The sequence below is a fragment of the Plecotus auritus genome, assembly GCF_963455305.1.
Source record: "Plecotus auritus genome assembly, chromosome: 3".
NCBI classification, from domain to species: domain Eukaryota; kingdom Metazoa; phylum Chordata; class Mammalia; order Chiroptera; family Vespertilionidae; genus Plecotus; species Plecotus auritus.
This window is the reverse complement of record NC_137772.1, coordinates 205,725,622-205,742,479: the sequence shown is the minus strand read 5'-3', so window position 1 is coordinate 205,742,479 and position 16,858 is coordinate 205,725,622. Positions and strand designations below refer to the sequence as shown.

At 52.8% G+C, this 16,858-nt stretch overlaps 2 protein-coding genes across 3 annotated transcripts; both read left to right on the top strand.

Annotated features, from left to right (window-relative positions):
* Positions 1-739: 739 nt before the first annotated feature.
* Positions 740-6,070, top strand: LRRC23 (leucine rich repeat containing 23; the record flags this gene model as incomplete). Of its 2 annotated transcripts, none has more annotated exons than XM_080659939.1 (7): positions 740-830; positions 1,289-1,462; positions 1,547-1,656; positions 2,136-2,389; positions 2,974-3,104; positions 3,764-3,900; positions 5,809-6,070. In XM_080659939.1, the coding sequence occupies exons 2-7, from the start codon at positions 1,337-1,339 to the stop codon at positions 6,068-6,070; spliced, it is 1,020 nt and encodes a 339-aa protein (XP_080516065.1). In that variant the 5' UTR covers positions 740-830; positions 1,289-1,336. The 2 variants fall into 2 exon arrangements, with proteins under 2 accessions (XP_080516065.1, XP_080516066.1); XM_080659940.1 differs by having other exon boundaries at positions 824-892.
* Positions 6,071-6,827: 757 nt separating this feature from the next.
* ENO2 (enolase 2) lies at positions 6,828-15,497 on the top strand. Its single transcript, XM_080659938.1, has 12 exons — positions 6,828-7,419; positions 8,549-8,648; positions 9,550-9,645; positions 9,796-9,854; positions 10,223-10,292; positions 10,766-10,899; positions 11,124-11,346; positions 12,411-12,608; positions 13,582-13,783; positions 14,055-14,163; positions 14,298-14,356; positions 14,608-15,497. Exons 2-12 carry the CDS (start codon positions 8,564-8,566, stop codon positions 14,675-14,677), a joined length of 1,305 nt encoding a protein of 434 aa, XP_080516064.1. The 5' UTR covers positions 6,828-7,419; positions 8,549-8,563; the 3' UTR covers positions 14,678-15,497.
* Positions 15,498-16,858: the final 1,361 nt, after the last annotated feature.

The following is a 16,858-nucleotide window of genomic DNA, read 5'->3' as shown; positions in this document are numbered from 1 at the left end:
TGATTATTTATATAACAACGTTGTGTGAGGAGTATTTTAGTGGGCACACGTTGGATTTTCTCCCCAAAAGGTTTGCGTCAAACTAATCCAGGATATGAGGAGGAGTAAAATGCTCCCAAACTGGGTTTAGCAATCTGTACAGCACTTTAGGGTAGATTAGACTCATACTCAGTCCCCGACACAGTTGGTATAATTAGGCCGATTTTACAGAGAAAGTGGTGTCTTAGGTAAGTTGCTAGTAAACTGCAGATCTGTCAAGACTCCAACTCAGGTCTCTAGGACACTTTGGGCCTGGGCTTCTTCCACCCCGAAGGTCAGCCTGAAAATAACGAATGGACAGGACCTACGGGGGTGGGGTTAGGTGGGGGTGGGGGAACGCTTACCTTGGTATTTTTGTCCCTCTTTACCCGCCTTTTGTGTTTCTTTCGAATTCACAATAATTTGCATTGCGGATGTCCGGTCCCTTTAAGGTCTCAGGTGATGTAATGGACAGCCCCGCCCCTCCCCCTACCTCTGCACAGTTCTAATCCCCGCCCACTGCCCCCCCTCCCCCGACCAATTAACGCCCCTCATCCGGGTTCCTGGGTTTGAGAAAGTGGGTTTGTAACTTGTCAACTGACCCAGTTCAGTTAGTGGCGGCTCCTCTCCCAATGGTTGTCGACTGCGGACGTCCACTGCCCCGCCCCTCCGTTGCTATAACAACAATACACAACGCCTCCGTCCCCTTTTCCCATCTTCCAAAACAATCCTTCACTGGGGCCAAGGCCTCTCCAGCATTGCTTGTAATTGAGCGGAACCAGAGTCCGCTCCCTTCTGTGAAGGAGGATTAGGTGGGAGAATTGGAGACTGTCAGGCTGGTGTCCCCGAGGGGACAGGGAATGGGGCTAAGCAGGTGGGAGAGTTAGCATGAGTGGAGCAGGGCTTAGGGTTGAAAGGGAAGGGGAGGGTCGGTAAGAAAGATTGGAGGAGGACGTGGCTAAATTTAAAAAGGAGATGGGAAGAACTGGGGGGAGGGGAGTCCAGGAAGCAGGGAGACAGAGCTGCTGGAGGAGAGTTAGAGCCACTGGGAAGGGCAGAAAGGTCTCAGGGGTCTGGAAAGGCATCCTGGAAAGAGAGGGGGTCCTTGATGGGAAATGTGAAGTGGAGGTTGGGAGTCAAAATGAGATGCTTATAAGGATGAGAAAAGAAGCATATTTGGGAAGAGATCAAAGGTGATGGGAGGGGCAATACCCATCAATGGAGGAGAGAGTTGAGGGTTGGCAGGGGCTGAGGAGACCTTCTTTCTCAGGACGAGGACCCAGCTTGATCGGACACCAGCCTTCAGCAGGGAAGAAAGATGTCAGATGAAGACGATCTGGAAGATTTTGAGCCAGACCAGGATGATCTGGAAAGGGAGGAAGATGAGAAGGAGACAGAAGAGTGGGAAGATGACAGGAAAGAGGAGGAAGACTTGTCAGAGGAAGTGAGAGCGTGGAAATGGAGAGGTCCAAGGGCTAAGGATAGGGTTGGGCTGGAAAGGGATGCCTGACTGCACTTCCTCCTGCAGTGGATGCCGACTCCCCTCACCGAGGACATGATGAAGGAAGGGCTTTCTTTGCTCTGTAAGACCGGCAATGGATTGGCCCATGCTTATGTCAAGCTGGAGGTTAAAGAGAGGTGCATTGCGGGGTAGGGAGCTGGAGGGAGGGGGGGGGATGAGAAATGAGGTTGTAGGGCCCAGTCTCTTTTCTCACCCTCATTCCTGGGAGTTTCAGCTGAGAGTTTGGATCTCTCTGAGAGTCTGGATCTCTCTCATCCTGGACCAGTGGGAGGGAAGGGTCAACTTTACTTTTCAGGAGCCCAGGACTCCCTGCATCAGGGCTGGCCTGAGGATTGGAGGCTGTGAGAGGGAATGTGGGATTCCTGCTGGACTTCCTCACTTGTCCTTCTGAGTGTAAGGTCTCAGCTCTTCAAAGACACAAGGTCCTTGCCCACTATTAAGAATCCATCTACCTTCTCTTCTTCCCCTCACTCCTACTATCTGTCACCCATTCTTCTCCCCATTATAAGCCATCTCCATATTGCCTTCTGCTTTAGCATCTCTGCCAGTCCTTGCTGGATTCTCACCCTTAACCATGGCCTCTTCCATCTCCTAGAGAACTGACAGACATCCACTTGCTGCGTTCCTACATCCATCTGCGTTATGTGGATATTTCTGAGAACCATCTGACAGACGTGTCCGCACTCAATCACCTCACCCACTTGCTCTGGCTCAAGGCTGACGGCAACCGGCTGCGGAGTGCCCAGTTGAATGAACTGCCTTACCTGCAGATTGCCAGTTTTGCCTATAACCAGATCACTGACACTGAGGGCATCTCTCATCCTCGTCTGAGCATCCTGAATCTCAAAGGTGGGTCTGTGGGATGGGCTACACAGATTCCTTCCTTCCTAGCCTGGGGCCTACAGAAGTGAGTAGTGCGGTTCTTGGCTGTGCCACACAGCAATTTGTATTTATTCATTCAGGCACATTCTGATTCATTATGGCAGTTCTATGTAGTGGAGGTATTCTCATGCAGCTTACAATTTAGATGGGGGAGACAGACAATGAACACAAAAAACTCAATAAGTAAATTCATTCAGTAAGTTAAAGGAGATATGTGCTATGGAAAACATAGATTAGGGTAAAAGGAATGGGGGCACAAGTGGCAATTTCTAACAGATTGGTTAGGACAAGCATCATTGAAAAGCTAACATTTGAGCAAAGAGTTGGGGAAGGAGAGAGAGTTAGTTAGTCATTGCTGGGTGGACAAGTCCTTCAGGCCCTGGACCACCAGACCACTGGCCCAGGGCCCCTGAGGTGTTAAGTCTGGACTTGTCTCTCCTCATATCCAACTGGCATTGGAGAGATAGATGCGGAGGCTCCGAAAATTCAGGCTCTGCTGCTGAACATTTCGGAGTGGCCCTTTGCACTCTTGACACCCTCCTGCTCCTCAGGGAACCACATCCGCTTGGTGACAGGTCTGGACCCCGAAAAGCTGATCAGCCTGCACACACTGGAGCTTCGAGGGAACCAGCTGGAAAGCACGCTGGGAATCAACCTTCCTATGCTGAAGAACCTCTTCCTGGTAGCTCCCTGGGTCAGAGGGTGGTTGGTGCAGGGAAGATGGCACTGTGGTGGGGGCCAGGATGCCTGGCTTCTAGTAGGCTCAGCTACTAACTTTGTCATCATGATGATAATTGGCATCATTTACTGAGCCCTTACTTGATGCCAGATGCTGTGGTGATGCAAAGTTAAAACAAACAAGGTGCTAACCAGTTGGCATCGCTGATAACACATAATGTGTGGATAATACAGAAACCGTTTGCTTTGACAGAGGTAGCAGCATAATGTGCCATCACTGAGGTTCAGACATCAGGCTAAGGAGGCCACTTAAATGTCTAGTCATTTAGACTCTTGATCTTCCTCATTGCAGGATGGTGCTGAAGTAATTTCTCCTCAGAAGAGCAGTGGGGCTCTGAGACTCGGGGGTGGGTTAAAGCATTGCCTCCTTAATCAGAGGTGGCTTTGGTGGGATGAGCAGTCAGTAGGAAGTTACTGCTGACCTTTCTCTGGACGGGCAGCTTCTCCTGGATTTCTTTACTCTCATTATCCATCTCTACTCCCTTCCTGACCTTTCCATATCTACCTCTTAGATTTCCTCTTCTGCTGCATCTCTTTGTGACTTCTCTTCCTTCCCTATTCCTCTCCCCTCTCCCAATATATCTACTGTATCTTGGAATCCAGGCCCAGAATATGCTGAAGAAGGTGGAAGGCTTGGAGAACCTAAAGAATCTCACTACCTTGCATCTTAGAGACAACCAGATTGACACTCTGAATGGCTTCTCTGAGGAAATGAAATCACTGCAGTACCTCAACCTGAGGTATGCACCCCCTCCAGGTCCCACCCTGCTCCTACCCCTCATCAGGAGCAGCTTTTGACTATGTTCTTCCCGGTCCCAATCCCCCAATCCTAGCCCATTCTCAGATTCTCACCTTATCCTCCATCCTAATCCTCATCCCTCCTTTCCTTACTTTTTTCTGCATTATAACAATCTTAATTATAACACTGAGAGCTTTATAGCCTGAGACCCCCAAATCCTTATGCATTCAACCCACAGTTATTGAGAACATGCTATATGCCAGCTCTTGTGTTGTGTTTCAGGAACATTTAAAGGCACCAGAGATGGTCCCTATTCTCAAGGGACTCAGGCTGGCTCCAACTCTATGCTTTGTTTCTATCACATATAGGTTTCTACTCTGCTTCTCCATCTTCTGGACCCCAATTCCCCTTCCCATTTCCTGCCTCTCTTATCCAGAGCCCCATCTGTAAGGCTCCTTTACTTATATAAACACAAGATGTGCTCAGAAGTGAGCACAGAATATTTGAAAGGAAATCTCTAGATAGAAAAGCACTCAGGATCAGAGATTTTCTCTCAGCAATTTTTGTCTGATGGAGGATTTTATGTGTGTTTCATTAAGCAAAGACGTAAGAAAACTGCCTCCTTAGTCAACAAGGCCTCTTAGTCAACACTGGCAATGGAGCCGGGCAGCATGGCTCAGTGGTTGAGCATCAACCTATGAATGAGGAAGTCACTGTTTGATTCCTAGGTTCCCAGGTTGATTCCTGGTCAGGGCACATGCCCAGGTCATGGGCTTGATCTCTGATCCCCAGTATGGGGCATGCAGGAGGCAGCCAATCAATGATTCTCTCTCATCATTTATGTTTCTCTCTCTCTCTCTCTCTCTCTCTCTCTCTCTCTCTCTCTCCATTCCTCTCTGAAATCAATAAAATATATATATATATATATATATATATATATATATATATATATATTATTTTTTTTTTTAAATGACACACACAAAAAAAGACTGGCAATGGAAACAGAATCTAAAAGTAGGAGATGTGGTTGCACCTTGAATCCCAACTCCAACTATAATTCGTGGAGCAATCTCTTGCTAATTAGCTCGGCCACATTGGTCTGGAAGGTGGAGGGGCTTCTGTTTTCCTGTTAATAGCCTAGGCAGGGATAGTGGACCCTTTCCAGTGGCTGTTCACTGGGGAGTTTGGAAGTAAGAGTAGTGGAGCTGCATTGTCTCAATGACTAGGAGGTGCCTCTGGGGCCAAAGATGCTAAACTTCCCGCAATGCACAGGGCAGTCCAGCACAAAGTGCATGCAGCGCTCCCAGTGATAAATAGGGCGTGAGGTTCAGCACCTCCATGGAGATAAAGTGGAAACATTTAAACCTGATTTCATAAAGGCTTGAAGCAAACACATGAAAATAACTGTACGAGGAGACATATTAGGAGATGAAGCTTGTTCTTCAGGCTGGGAGGCCCCAGCCCATCCTTAACTCTAGGTTCCTTCCAGTGGGGAGCGCGACACAGCACTCACTACCTTGAGCTTCAATCCCAGTTCCCTTTTCACTGCCCCAAGTCCTTCTAACCTCTGATTAGGTGTAATTGACACAGAAGTCTGTCCCTGCAACGGAGATTCCCCCCTCCTCCCCAACTGCAAGACTGGGTTGTGACCTAGCTTTGCTGCTCCAGAAGGATAAATAGGACACATTATGGAATAGAATAGGCACTTAGGGATTCCTTGAAGGACAGAAGCAGGACAGGAGTAGGGCTGGACAGCAACTCTGCAGCAAATCTGGCAATGCTTGGCAGGCCAATCCATAGTGTTTCTAGGGAAGCTGGAGCCCATGGGAGATCCCCCCAGAAGCTCCATTCCTGGCAGCTAGTCTCCAAAATCATTATTCCCATGAACCCCTCCTGACTGCACCCGCAGGGGCAACATGATATCCAACCTGCAGGAGCTCACCAAGCTTCGGAACCTGCCCAAGCTTCGAGCCTTGGTGCTGCTGGACAACCCGTGTACAGATGAGACTGACTACCGCCAGGAGGCCCTGGTGCATATGCCACAACTGGAACGTCTGGACAAGGAATTCTTTGAGGAGGAGGATCGGGCTGAGGCCAATGAGATTCGTCAGAGGATGAAGGAGGAGCAGGAGCAGGATGCTGAGCCTGATATAGGACCGGACCAGCCATAGATGTAGCAGCAGTTCTTCTCCTCGCCTTCACGGATAGTAAGGAAGCCAGCAGGGAGGCAGGAAGAGGAGGCCAGCGGCCTGGCACTTAGGGGGAGAGTGAAGCTGCTGTGGGAGGAGGTGGGTAAGGAAGGGATTAATCAAAGACATCCCTTGGAGAGATGAGGGTTAGGGGTCAGGGGGTATCTCAGGGTGAGGAGGAAAGACTGGCAGGACCTAGGAGGAGCTGAGGAAAGGCTTAGGAGATACATCAGGAAGCCAGAAGAATACGTGAAAAGAATTGGGGTGGCAGGCATAGCTGTTGGTGTGGGGTGGCAGCCATACCTGAACTAGAGTGAGGATCAGCTGTGAAGGCCAGGTCTGCAGCAAGGTGGTGGTGGGAGGGAGGTGGTTGGTGGTGTATGAGGAATGCAGCTGGGCCTAGGAGAGAAGGCAGGAGAGAAAGAGCCTGCATTAAAAATCTGAAACTAAAAATAACAGGACACGGGGTAGGGGGAAGAAAGGAGGGCAGGGTGAGGCAGAGGTGCTGAGCAGAGGAGCCCAGGGAAGTACAGCAGCTGGGCATTTCAGATGGGGGCAGAGGCAGCAGTGGGAATGCAGTAGGGCCCAGAGGGTTTACTTCTGTCTCTTCCTCCAGGGGATCAAAGACACTGGCCCCAAGACCTGAGAAGCCTCCATTGTCAGGGTCCACCACAGGCACGCCCTCATCCGGAGACAGAAGCCGACCTCTCAGCCCTGACCTGGGGGTTCATCACAGCCTGCTGCCCGGCTCTGTGTGGGCACCTGGGCAGAGGGGTGGGTGGGTTCGAGCTCTGCCTGGAGCCTAGAAGTGGGCATCCTTCAGGCAGATCCGGTTGCCTGCGGAACAGCTCGGTTTTCGAATAAAGAGATATTTTGATACTTTTGTGCCTGACCGGGTATGGGAGAGTCTATCGAGGCCTTTCCTGGCTGTGGCGGGCCTCAGGAATCAGATTACTCTGAGGCTGTGCCAGTTACTTTCCAGGGGGTCGGGTCGTGGGCAGCAGCGTGCGTGGGCGCTGGAAAAGGCAGGCTCTAGGTCGCCCCCAGTCACTTTCCCCCTCCCATTTCCCCACTACACCCCCATCGGCCCCCACCGGCCCCCCACCCGCACTCCTACATGCGCCTCCGCCCGCGGCTCCTGACTCACGGGGGCTCCAGGTCACGTGCGCCCGGCCGGCCCTATCGGTGCCTCCCCCCCTCCCACCCCCCGCCCGCCGCCCGGGAGCCGCAGTCGCCGCTGCCGCCGCCGCCACTCCCGCTCTCTCTGCGCCGCCGCCGCCGCCACTGCCACTGCCACCGCCACCGCCACAGGCTGAGTCTGCAGCCCCGAGGTGAAGCCCTCCCCGGCCCCTGCGCCCCTCTGGCCTGTCCCCCGGCCACTGCGCCCCCGCCTAGCTCCCCTGACCCACGCGCATCTCTCCTCGGGCGCTGCGCACCTGCTCCGTCACCCGCGCCTCCCCGGCACCCTCCTTCCCTGCCTTCCCGGACCGCTCAGCGCGGTTTCTGGCTGTCGCCTCCTTCTCATTTGAGCGCCAACCCTTCTCCACCCTGGCCTGTCCCGCTTCACCTCCGGTCCTGTGGACCTTAAGTTCGGGCTCTTCCCCCTCCGCCCCCTCCCTCCCCCAACCCCGGCTGTGCATTTTAATCCTGGCATGTCCTCTTGGCTTTGCTGCTAAGGGGTTGTCTTCTCTCATCCTTCCGCAGCATCCTCTAGTCTAGACTGAAGATTCTAGACTCCCTCGCCCCCTCCTCTCCCACTGCGCCCCTCTGGGCCGCGCCGGGGCAGGAGGGGAGAATTTGTCTGGGGGCGGCTGGAGGAAGGGCCCAGCCCTGCCTCACCCCTCGGGTCTCTCCTCTTCCTCCCTCCCAGCTGAGACCCCCAGGGACGGAGGGCCTTTCCTAGGACCCTCTCTCCAGACCTTTCCACTGTACATCTGTGGGAGAGGAGGGACGCACATTTGGGAGAGATTGGGATCTGGGCGTGGGGGCTGGGGTGTTAAGTTGGGTGGGACAGGGCTGTGAATGAAGGCTTCAGCTGTGCAGACTGCCCATCCTCTTCTTGGCTCCAAGGAGAAAGGCAAGCCTGGCAGCCATTCCTCTCTGAGGAGGTCTGGGCGAACCCCACCAGCCGGATGCCCAAGCTGCTGAGGGGAGAGGGAACCACTGCCCCCCTCCCCCTCATTGCGGTGTCCTCCCGCCTCAGAGTTGGATTTTACCCGCCCCGCACTGCAGTGACCTCCCCTTCCTCACTGCATTGACCTTCTCCTTTCCCCCTGGAAGGGGTGGGGGTGGGGTGGGGGGAATCCCCTCTACAGCCTGTGGTAGCGGCCTGCTCCTCCCCACCCCCACCCACTGCAGTAACCTTTTTCCCATCCTTCCTAGCCTCTGGCCCCTCCCACGATCTCAGGCTCCACCCCTCTAAGCCTCTTACCTTTCTCCTTTACTTCCCTTCCACCCAAGGAGATCCCAGCCATCATGTCGATAGCGAAGATCTGGGCCCGGGAGATCTTGGACTCCCGTGGAAACCCCACTGTGGAGGTGGATCTCTACACTGCCAGAGGTACTGAGCTGGCCTGGACCGAGCCCAGCCCTCCACCCCAACCTCACCTCAGCCCCCACCCCACCCCTCAGTGCTGGGTTTGCCCTGGCCTGGGAGGGGAAGCTCCCTTGATTCCCAGCAGGGATGGGGTGCTGGGTCAGGCTCATGGCCTGGATTGTGGGGGTTGGATGCTCTTGTCCAGGGGAGCCAGGATAGGCAGGCCTCCGTGTTCTAGTTTAGTGTATGACACATGCCCTGCCTCTGCATGTTTGTGTATGCACCTGTGTGTGAGCATATGAGTGCATAACTTCATTTCTCTGGGTTCCTACTGGTGCATGTGGGAACTCAATTGGGTGGATACGGAGCCCTTGCTTGTGTGTGTGTGTGTGTGTGTGTGTGTGTATGAGCAGTGTGTATATGTGTGTGTGTATTAGGGAGTAGTGTGTGTGTGTATGAGGAATAGTGTGTGTGTATTAGGGAGCAGTGTGTATTATGTGTGTGTGTATTAGGAGCAGTGTGTGTGTGTGTGAGGAATAGTGTGTGTGTATTAGGAGCAGTGTGTGTGTGTATTAGGAAGTAGTTGTGTATTAGGGAGCTGTGTATGTGTCTGTGTGTATTAGGAGCAGTGTGTATATATGTGTGTATTAGGGAGCAGTGTGTATATATGTGTGTGTATTAGGGAGCAGTGTGTTTGTATGTTAGGAATAGTGTGTGTGTATTAGGGAGCAGTGTGTATATATGTGGGTGTATTAGGGAGGTGTGTGTGTATGTTTGTGTATTAGGGAGCAGTGTGGGGAAAGGGCTGGATGTGGCAGGCTGGAGTTTAGAGCTGGAGGCTAGCCTGGCAGCCATTCCTGAGCTAGAGGATCCCTGGTCCCTGGTGTCTTTCTCTCTTCCTCCTCACTCCATGTTCCTCTCCCAGGTCTTTTCAGGGCCGCGGTGCCCAGTGGAGCCTCCACTGGGATTTATGAAGCCCTGGAGCTAAGGGATGGGGACAAACAGCGTTACTTAGGCAAAGGTGAGGCCTTCTCTCTTTCCCAAGCTCTCCCACCCCTCAGCTTTATATTCCGACCTCACACCAGTCCCCAAGCCTTTTCTTGCACCGCCCCCCCTTTCCCTTCTGGCCCCTCCTGGCCTGACCCAGCCTGGCCTCTTTGCCTCTCCCCAGGTGTCCTGAAGGCAGTGGACCACATCAACACAACCATTGCACCAGCCCTCATCAGCTCAGTGAGGCTCACTCTCTGCTGGGGATGGCAGGACCAGGGTCCTAGAAGGAATCCTGGGCCAGGGGAGGAGGAAGTGGAGCGGGGGGAGGGAGGCCCACCCCTTGGGAATCATGGTTACTAAGGGAAGGGTGGGAAGATGACCCCTTACTGTCCTCTGCTCCTGTGGGGGCTCAGGTCCCCTGATCCAGACAGGCTGCTGTCACAGGAACCTGGTGCTCCCGTGGGGGCTCAGGTCCCCTGATCCAGACAGGCTGCTGTCACAGGAACCTGGTTGAACCCTTGCTGGATGTGAGCCTGTGTGAAGGGGGGCCCTGTGTCTTAGGGCCCAGCCTCCATTCTGGCCCTGGGTGATGGTGGCTCTGCCTGCAGGGTCTCTCTGTGGTGGAGCAGGAGAAGCTGGACAACCTGATGTTGGAGTTGGATGGGACAGAGAACAAATGTAAGCAGGGACCGGGAAAAAGTAGGGAGGCCAAGGGTGGGGATGTGTGGAGCAGAGAGAATTGAAGGGGCCAGTGATGTGGGAGCTTCCTGAGGGTGGACTTTTCATCCTACCCCCAAAATCAGAGCAGGAGAAGATGAGTTTAACTACAGTTGGTGTGTGTGTGTGTGTGTGTGTGTGTGTGACATTAGACCATTAGACCAAGGAAGAACTTCTTTGCAGCATAAAGGGGAGGAAGTTGGTGTGAGATAGTCTGATCTTGGGATGTTTAGAAATACATGCAGCTCTCTGCCCTTTCCTGTCACCATCCCCACATCCCCTGCTATTTCAGGAGAGAATGGACTAGATGTTGCCGCAGAGGAGGCGGGGGGGGGGGGTCTCCTTTATTGCCTCTTTTGGGGCGTATACGTGGTGTCAGGGCTAGAAGAGGAAGGAGACATTTTTGCTTAGTGCCTTCTTCTGTCATCTCCCAGCCAAGTTTGGGGCGAATGCCATCCTGGGTGTGTCCTTGGCCGTGTGTAAGGCAGGGGCAGCTGAGCGGGAATTGCCACTATATCGCCACATTGCTCAGCTGGCTGGGAACTCAGACCTCATCCTGCCTGTGCCGGTGAGCAGCCTGCCATGCCTGTACCTCTCCCAGGGGTGGGATCCGGGGAACCTGAAACCTTGTGAAGACGGGTGGGAGGACAGGGAATTGGGGTAGCTAAAGAGAAAGGATGGGGACATGAGACTCGGAGTCTGGGAAGCTGGGGGTGGATTTGGGATCTTGGGTGGATGCTCCCGGGGGCAGAAAGGAAAATGCTCAGTGACTATCTGGTCTGTGGCTCCCAGGCCTTCAACGTGATCAATGGTGGCTCCCATGCTGGGAACAAGCTGGCCATGCAGGAGTTTATGATCCTTCCAGTGGGTGCCGAGAGCTTTCGTGATGCCATGCAACTTGGGGCGGAGGTCTACCACACGCTCAAGGGGGTCATCAAGGACAAGTATGGCAAGGATGCCACCAACGTGGGAGATGAAGGCGGATTTGCCCCCAACATCTTGGAGAACAGTGAAGGTGAGACCAGGATCCCCACTCCCAGCTCTGAGCCTCGCTTCATCCTGGGCCATTGGGAAGGGCCACATACTTCACCAAGTCCTGAGGAGTATGGGGGGTGGTCCTTGACTACTGCTAGCTCCAGAGGGCCTGCCAAATCCACACGCAGGCCTGGAAGAACAGTCCTCAGCTGCCCAGCCAGGCTCCTTAGCGACTATAAGTTCTCGCTGGAGCCCCTGGAAGTGCTGGAAGGTGGTCTAGGTCTCCTGTGGGATCCATGCCGGCCTTTAACTCCATAGGGTTCTCAGTTTGATGAGATGTACCAAACTCTAGGTAATCTATTCTAAATCTATCCCATTCTCACCCCAACTTCGTAGGCCTTGAGGATCTCTAACTTTCATCTGCCCTGGGAGAAACTGTATAGAGAATAGAAACAAAACCCCAAACTGGTAGTGGCTAAGAGTTAAGGTTCTGAGGCTAAAACTGCCTGCTTTGAACCTTGACTTGAAGACTTACTGGTTGGTGATCTTTCTTACTTATTTTGTCCATGCTTTGTCTTTTAAAAAAATATTTTTATTGATTTCAGAAGGAAAGGAGAGGGATAGAGAGAAACATTAATGATGAGAGAATCATTTATCAGCTGCCTCCTGCACGCCCCCTACTGGGGATCGAGCTGGCAACCTGGGCACGTGCCCTGACCTGGAATTGAACCTAGGTTGACGCTCAACCACTGAGCAACACCGGCCAGGCCATGCTCTGTCTTTCTTATCTGTAACATGGGAACACTAATAACAGTATCTACTTCATAGCATCGTTGTGAGGATTAAATGAGAGCATATATGTGAAGTGCACAGTTAGCCCTCAATAAGTGATAGCTTCTTAAAAACACTGTTATTAACAGAAGGCATCCTCTGCCTTCCTGGAAGATGGCCTGCTCTTCCCAGACCTGGGTATAACCCTGACACCAGAACCTTAGCTAGACTCCTGCGTAGCAAGTGCTCTACCACTGCCCTTAATTTCTTTCTTTCTCTCCTTCCTCCTTGTCTGCCCTTCCTGCTAATAATCTCACTGTGTTTCATCCCCAGCCTTGGAGCTGGTGAAGGAAGCCATTGACAAAGCTGGCTACACGGAAAAAATTGTCATTGGCATGGATGTCGCTGCCTCAGAGTTTTATCGTGATGGCAAATATGACTTGGATTTCAAGTCTCCTGCTGACCCTTCCCGATACATCACTGGGGACCAGCTGGGATCCCTCTACCAGGACTTTGTCAGGGACTATCCTGGTGAGAGCAAGGCGGGGCATGGAAGAGAGTGCAGGGGGAGGGCAGCAGGCAGGGAACTCTGGACCTTATGGGATGCGGCCTCAGGTGCTAGGTGGAGGTATCCTAAGAAGAGACTGAGAGCCAGGGATGGGGTGAAGTCTCCTGCAGAGCCTGGGCTTTGTATTAGTAAATGTGCAGGTACGTGTGATGAATTTGTTCCATCTGCTTCAGCTCCTGATTAAAGTCATGTGCTCTGAAGCTACTGGGGTCATGGGGAAGGCTTTGGAAGAAACCAGGGATGGTGAGGTGACTGGACCAGGCAGGGAGCCAGCCATTTCAGTATTTTTTTTTTAAAATATATTTTATTGATTTTTTACAGAGAGGAAGGGAGAGGGAGAAGGATAGAGAGTTAGAAACATCGATGAGAGAGAAACATCAATCAGCTGCCTCCTGCACACTCCCCACTGGGGATGTGCCCACAACCAAGGTACATGCCCTTGACCGGAATCGAACCTGGGACCTTTCAGTCTGCAGGTTGACGCTCTATCCACTGGGCCAAACCGGTTAGGGACATTTCAGTATTTTTGATAGATAAAATTGTGGGTGCTGAATGGAGCTGGAAGTGATGTGTGAATAGAACAGAAGGCTGATGAGGAACTGAATTATCCTTCAGTTCTTCCAGAGCTTTAGATATAAATTGCAGAATGAAGGATGTTGATGAGTAATGAGGAAGGGGTTCCTGGTAGTGAAAATATGAAAATACAGATAAGTTGTGAGAAAGATTCAGAACCCTTGTTTTTTGCAAGTTTATGAATGAATCAAGATGAGACTCAGTTAGGGCAGGCTTATCTGGGGATGGGGGAAGCAAGGATGAGCAGCTCAGTTAGCCAGGGGATCGGGCTATTTCAGGGAATCAAAGTGTGTGTGTGGGGGGTTCCTGCCTGGTGCAGAGCCCCAGAGAAGATCAACAGCCCCTTCACCCCTCTCCCTGCAGTGGTCTCCATCGAGGACCCCTTTGACCAGGATGACTGGGCTGCCTGGTCGAAGTTCACAGCCAATGTAGGGATACAGATTGTGGGTGACGACCTGACAGTGACCAACCCAAAGCGTATCGAGCGGGCACTGGAAGAAAAGGCCTGCAACTGTCTGCTGCTCAAGGTCAACCAGATCGGTTCGGTCACTGAAGCTATCCAAGCGTGAGTGCCTCCTGGTTCTCTCCTGCTCAGCCCTTCTCAGGACCCCTCTTGCAAGGGCTCTACGCCTAATTCTGCCCACAGATGAAGAGATCAGGGAACCTGGAGTCACCTTCATAGCGCTCAGTTCTGCTCCCTCTGGGTTCCGAACAGATTCTCTGCTTCCCTCCCAGACAACTTCCCTCCAGATGTTTCTTAACATAGACCAATGTTGGGGCTGGGAAGAGAGTGCCCAGTGTGAGGGGCGGGGGTCAAAGCTGGTGTATGGATACAGGTGCAAGCTGGCCCAGGAGAATGGCTGGGGGGTCATGGTGAGTCATCGCTCAGGAGAGACTGAGGACACCTTCATCGCAGACCTGGTGGTGGGGCTGTGCACAGGCCAGGTGAGTGCAAGGGAGATCTTTGTGCAATTGGTGGGTTCTAGGCTCAGTGGGTCTCTCCTTCCAGGTGTTTGAGGGTGTCAGGGGAATTTCACAGGAGTGTACGTTTCCTTTAAAGAAATTTCCTGATGTTTCAGATCAAGACTGGTGCCCCGTGCCGTTCTGAGCGTTTGGCTAAGTACAACCAGCTCATGAGGTGAGGGAACCTGGGGAATGGGGGCCCAGGGCTCAGGGTTAACAGCTCTGTTTGCCCACTGTTCCATATCCAGAGAACAGTTTTGAAAGATGGGTTGACTACTGGCCTGATGGATGGATCCCACAGGTCACATGGGAGAGCCAGAGAAGGCCCACACTTGGGCCAGGACACAGGAGCGGGTGGTTTGAGGGGCTTGGAGACTGAAGACCTCCTGCTTCCCTGACATTTCCTTTCTGGCTCATTTCTCTCAGAATTGAGGAAGAGCTGGGAGACGAAGCTCGCTTTGCTGGACACAATTTCCGCAATCCCAGCGTGCTGTGATCCCTCTATTCTCCTGGAGACTTGGACCCCCTCCACCCTCCTGGAACCCCTTCCTGTCCTGCTCTGTGATATTTCACCTCAGACACCCCGGCTGACCTGCCGCACTGCTCCTGGGCTTGTCCCACCCCTGCTGTCTCTACTCTTCCCCTCTGGGTTCCACTCTCTTCACTTCTCCTTCCTTTTCTCTCTGCTCAAAGACTGGCCACAGGACTGAGGGTGATAAGGGGGTCCGTGGAAGAATGATCAGGGTCTGTTGATAGGAGCATCAGGGTTGGTTGCTGATGTGTTCAGGGAGGGGCCATGTGTCACTTGTGCTTTGCACCTGTTCCACGTGTTTCCCACGTTGCAGATGAGCCAGGCATTGCATGGTGCTGAGGTGGAGGGAGGATCTGGCTGCTCGGGCATGCCTGGCCTAAGGTTTTAGTGTGTTTATTTATTTTTCACGGATCCTGTCGATTAATCATTTCCTCATGACTCCAGGGCCAAAAACTGGCCTGACTGGAGGGGACTATGTATTTCATATGGCTGTAGATTCTGAAATGGTCTGGGATGGAAGTCTTGCTGGAATGCTGAGGGGGAACAGAAAAAGGCCTTTGCTGGCAGTTCCTTTGTGTGTAGCAACCCTTCACTGAAGCCTGCTGGGGCCAGAGATGGGGCTGTGCGCCCGGGACTCTTCCCCGGAACTCTCTTCCCAGCCCTATTTTCCCTGTTCTTTCTCCAGCTGCCCCAGGGCAATGTCTTGCTCCCACCATGCCATGTTCCAGTTTCCACCACCTCTGACATTGAAATGAGCACCACCATTAAAGTCTGAATCACAGTGCATTATTGTGTCTGAGGAGTCTGACTGTAGTTCATATGAGGGGAGAGAAGATGGATACTGGGAAGGAAGCTGGTGAAACTGGATAGCAGAGCTGGGGAGGGCACAAGAGGAGGAAGACAAATAAATATGGCCAAGATGATGACATCGCCTACCCCACCCTAGCCAGGTGAGGGCCACATTGCCCCTGCCTTCTCAGCAGCAAGCTTGGCCCCAGGATCCAGGTGAATGAGCAGTTCTTAATCTGGTGCAGGAATTCTTAAAATCACCAAAAATGTGTGTATGTGCATTTTGGGGGAAAGGTGGCCAAAGTGTTTTCAGATTGCCAAAGAGCCTTGACCAAAGAAGGGATAAATCTGTGAACTAGAGCAGCTCCCATACTGGGCCTCTCCAAACCAAAATCCTGGACGCTTCTGGGATGGAATAGCATTGCATGGCCATCGCTCCCTGCAAGGTGGGGAACCAGGAGGGAAGGATGGTACCAGGGGCTGCAGAAGGGGGCCTGAGGAAAAAGGCCTCCAGTAAACTGGAGATTCAGGACCAGAAGCACTCAACGGGCTAAAACTTCCCCCTGTTGAGTCAGCCTGCAAGTAGGGTGCCAGTGTGTGGCTGAAGATACACTACAACTCTTCAGCTCCTGTGGAGCCCCAGCACTGAGATGGGAACCCAGGAACCACCCAGGGGGAGCACCCCCTCAGTGCTTTGAACACTAGGGGCTGTGAAAAGCTGTGGCCACTAGAGGGAGGCAAGGCTCTGCAGGACACCGAATAGCCTGACTCAAGGTAGGTGGGAGGAATTTCAAGGTTGTTCCCTCTGTGTGCCTCCCCCACGCTGTTTCTGAGTTCTGGTCCTGGGATCCCTCTGACATCCTGCCCAGCTCCAGGACAAGAAGATTCCAGTTCTGCATGGGCAGAACCCATTTCTCTGCCCTGTCCTTCCTGTGTCACTGACACGTCCTCCATTTGCAGTTCAAAGAACTTGCACCCTCTCCTCAGGGCCTCTTCATTTCAGTGCGGGCATCTCATCTTTCCCTCCTCTCCTGAGTCTCCTGGCACCTTCTCTGTTTCCCTTGGGGCACACTATACTTTCCTTTGTGCCTCTTGGTTTTCTCTGGGGTGCATTAGAGTCATTTTTCCTTAGTAACTCCTGGACTAACCAGGCCTCTTCTGGTTGGAGCCACATTTTCTATCCTCTGCCCCTTTTCTCCCTCTTCACTATATCACCTTCTCTGCAGCCATCACCCCCCCCCCCCCCCCCCCCCCCCCCCCGCCGCCAGGTACTGGGTAGATAGAGTTACAGCTAGCTCTGCCTGGGCTTCCCAAGCCCTTCTTCTCTCCACTTTTCCTTTGTGCTGTTGCCTGGAA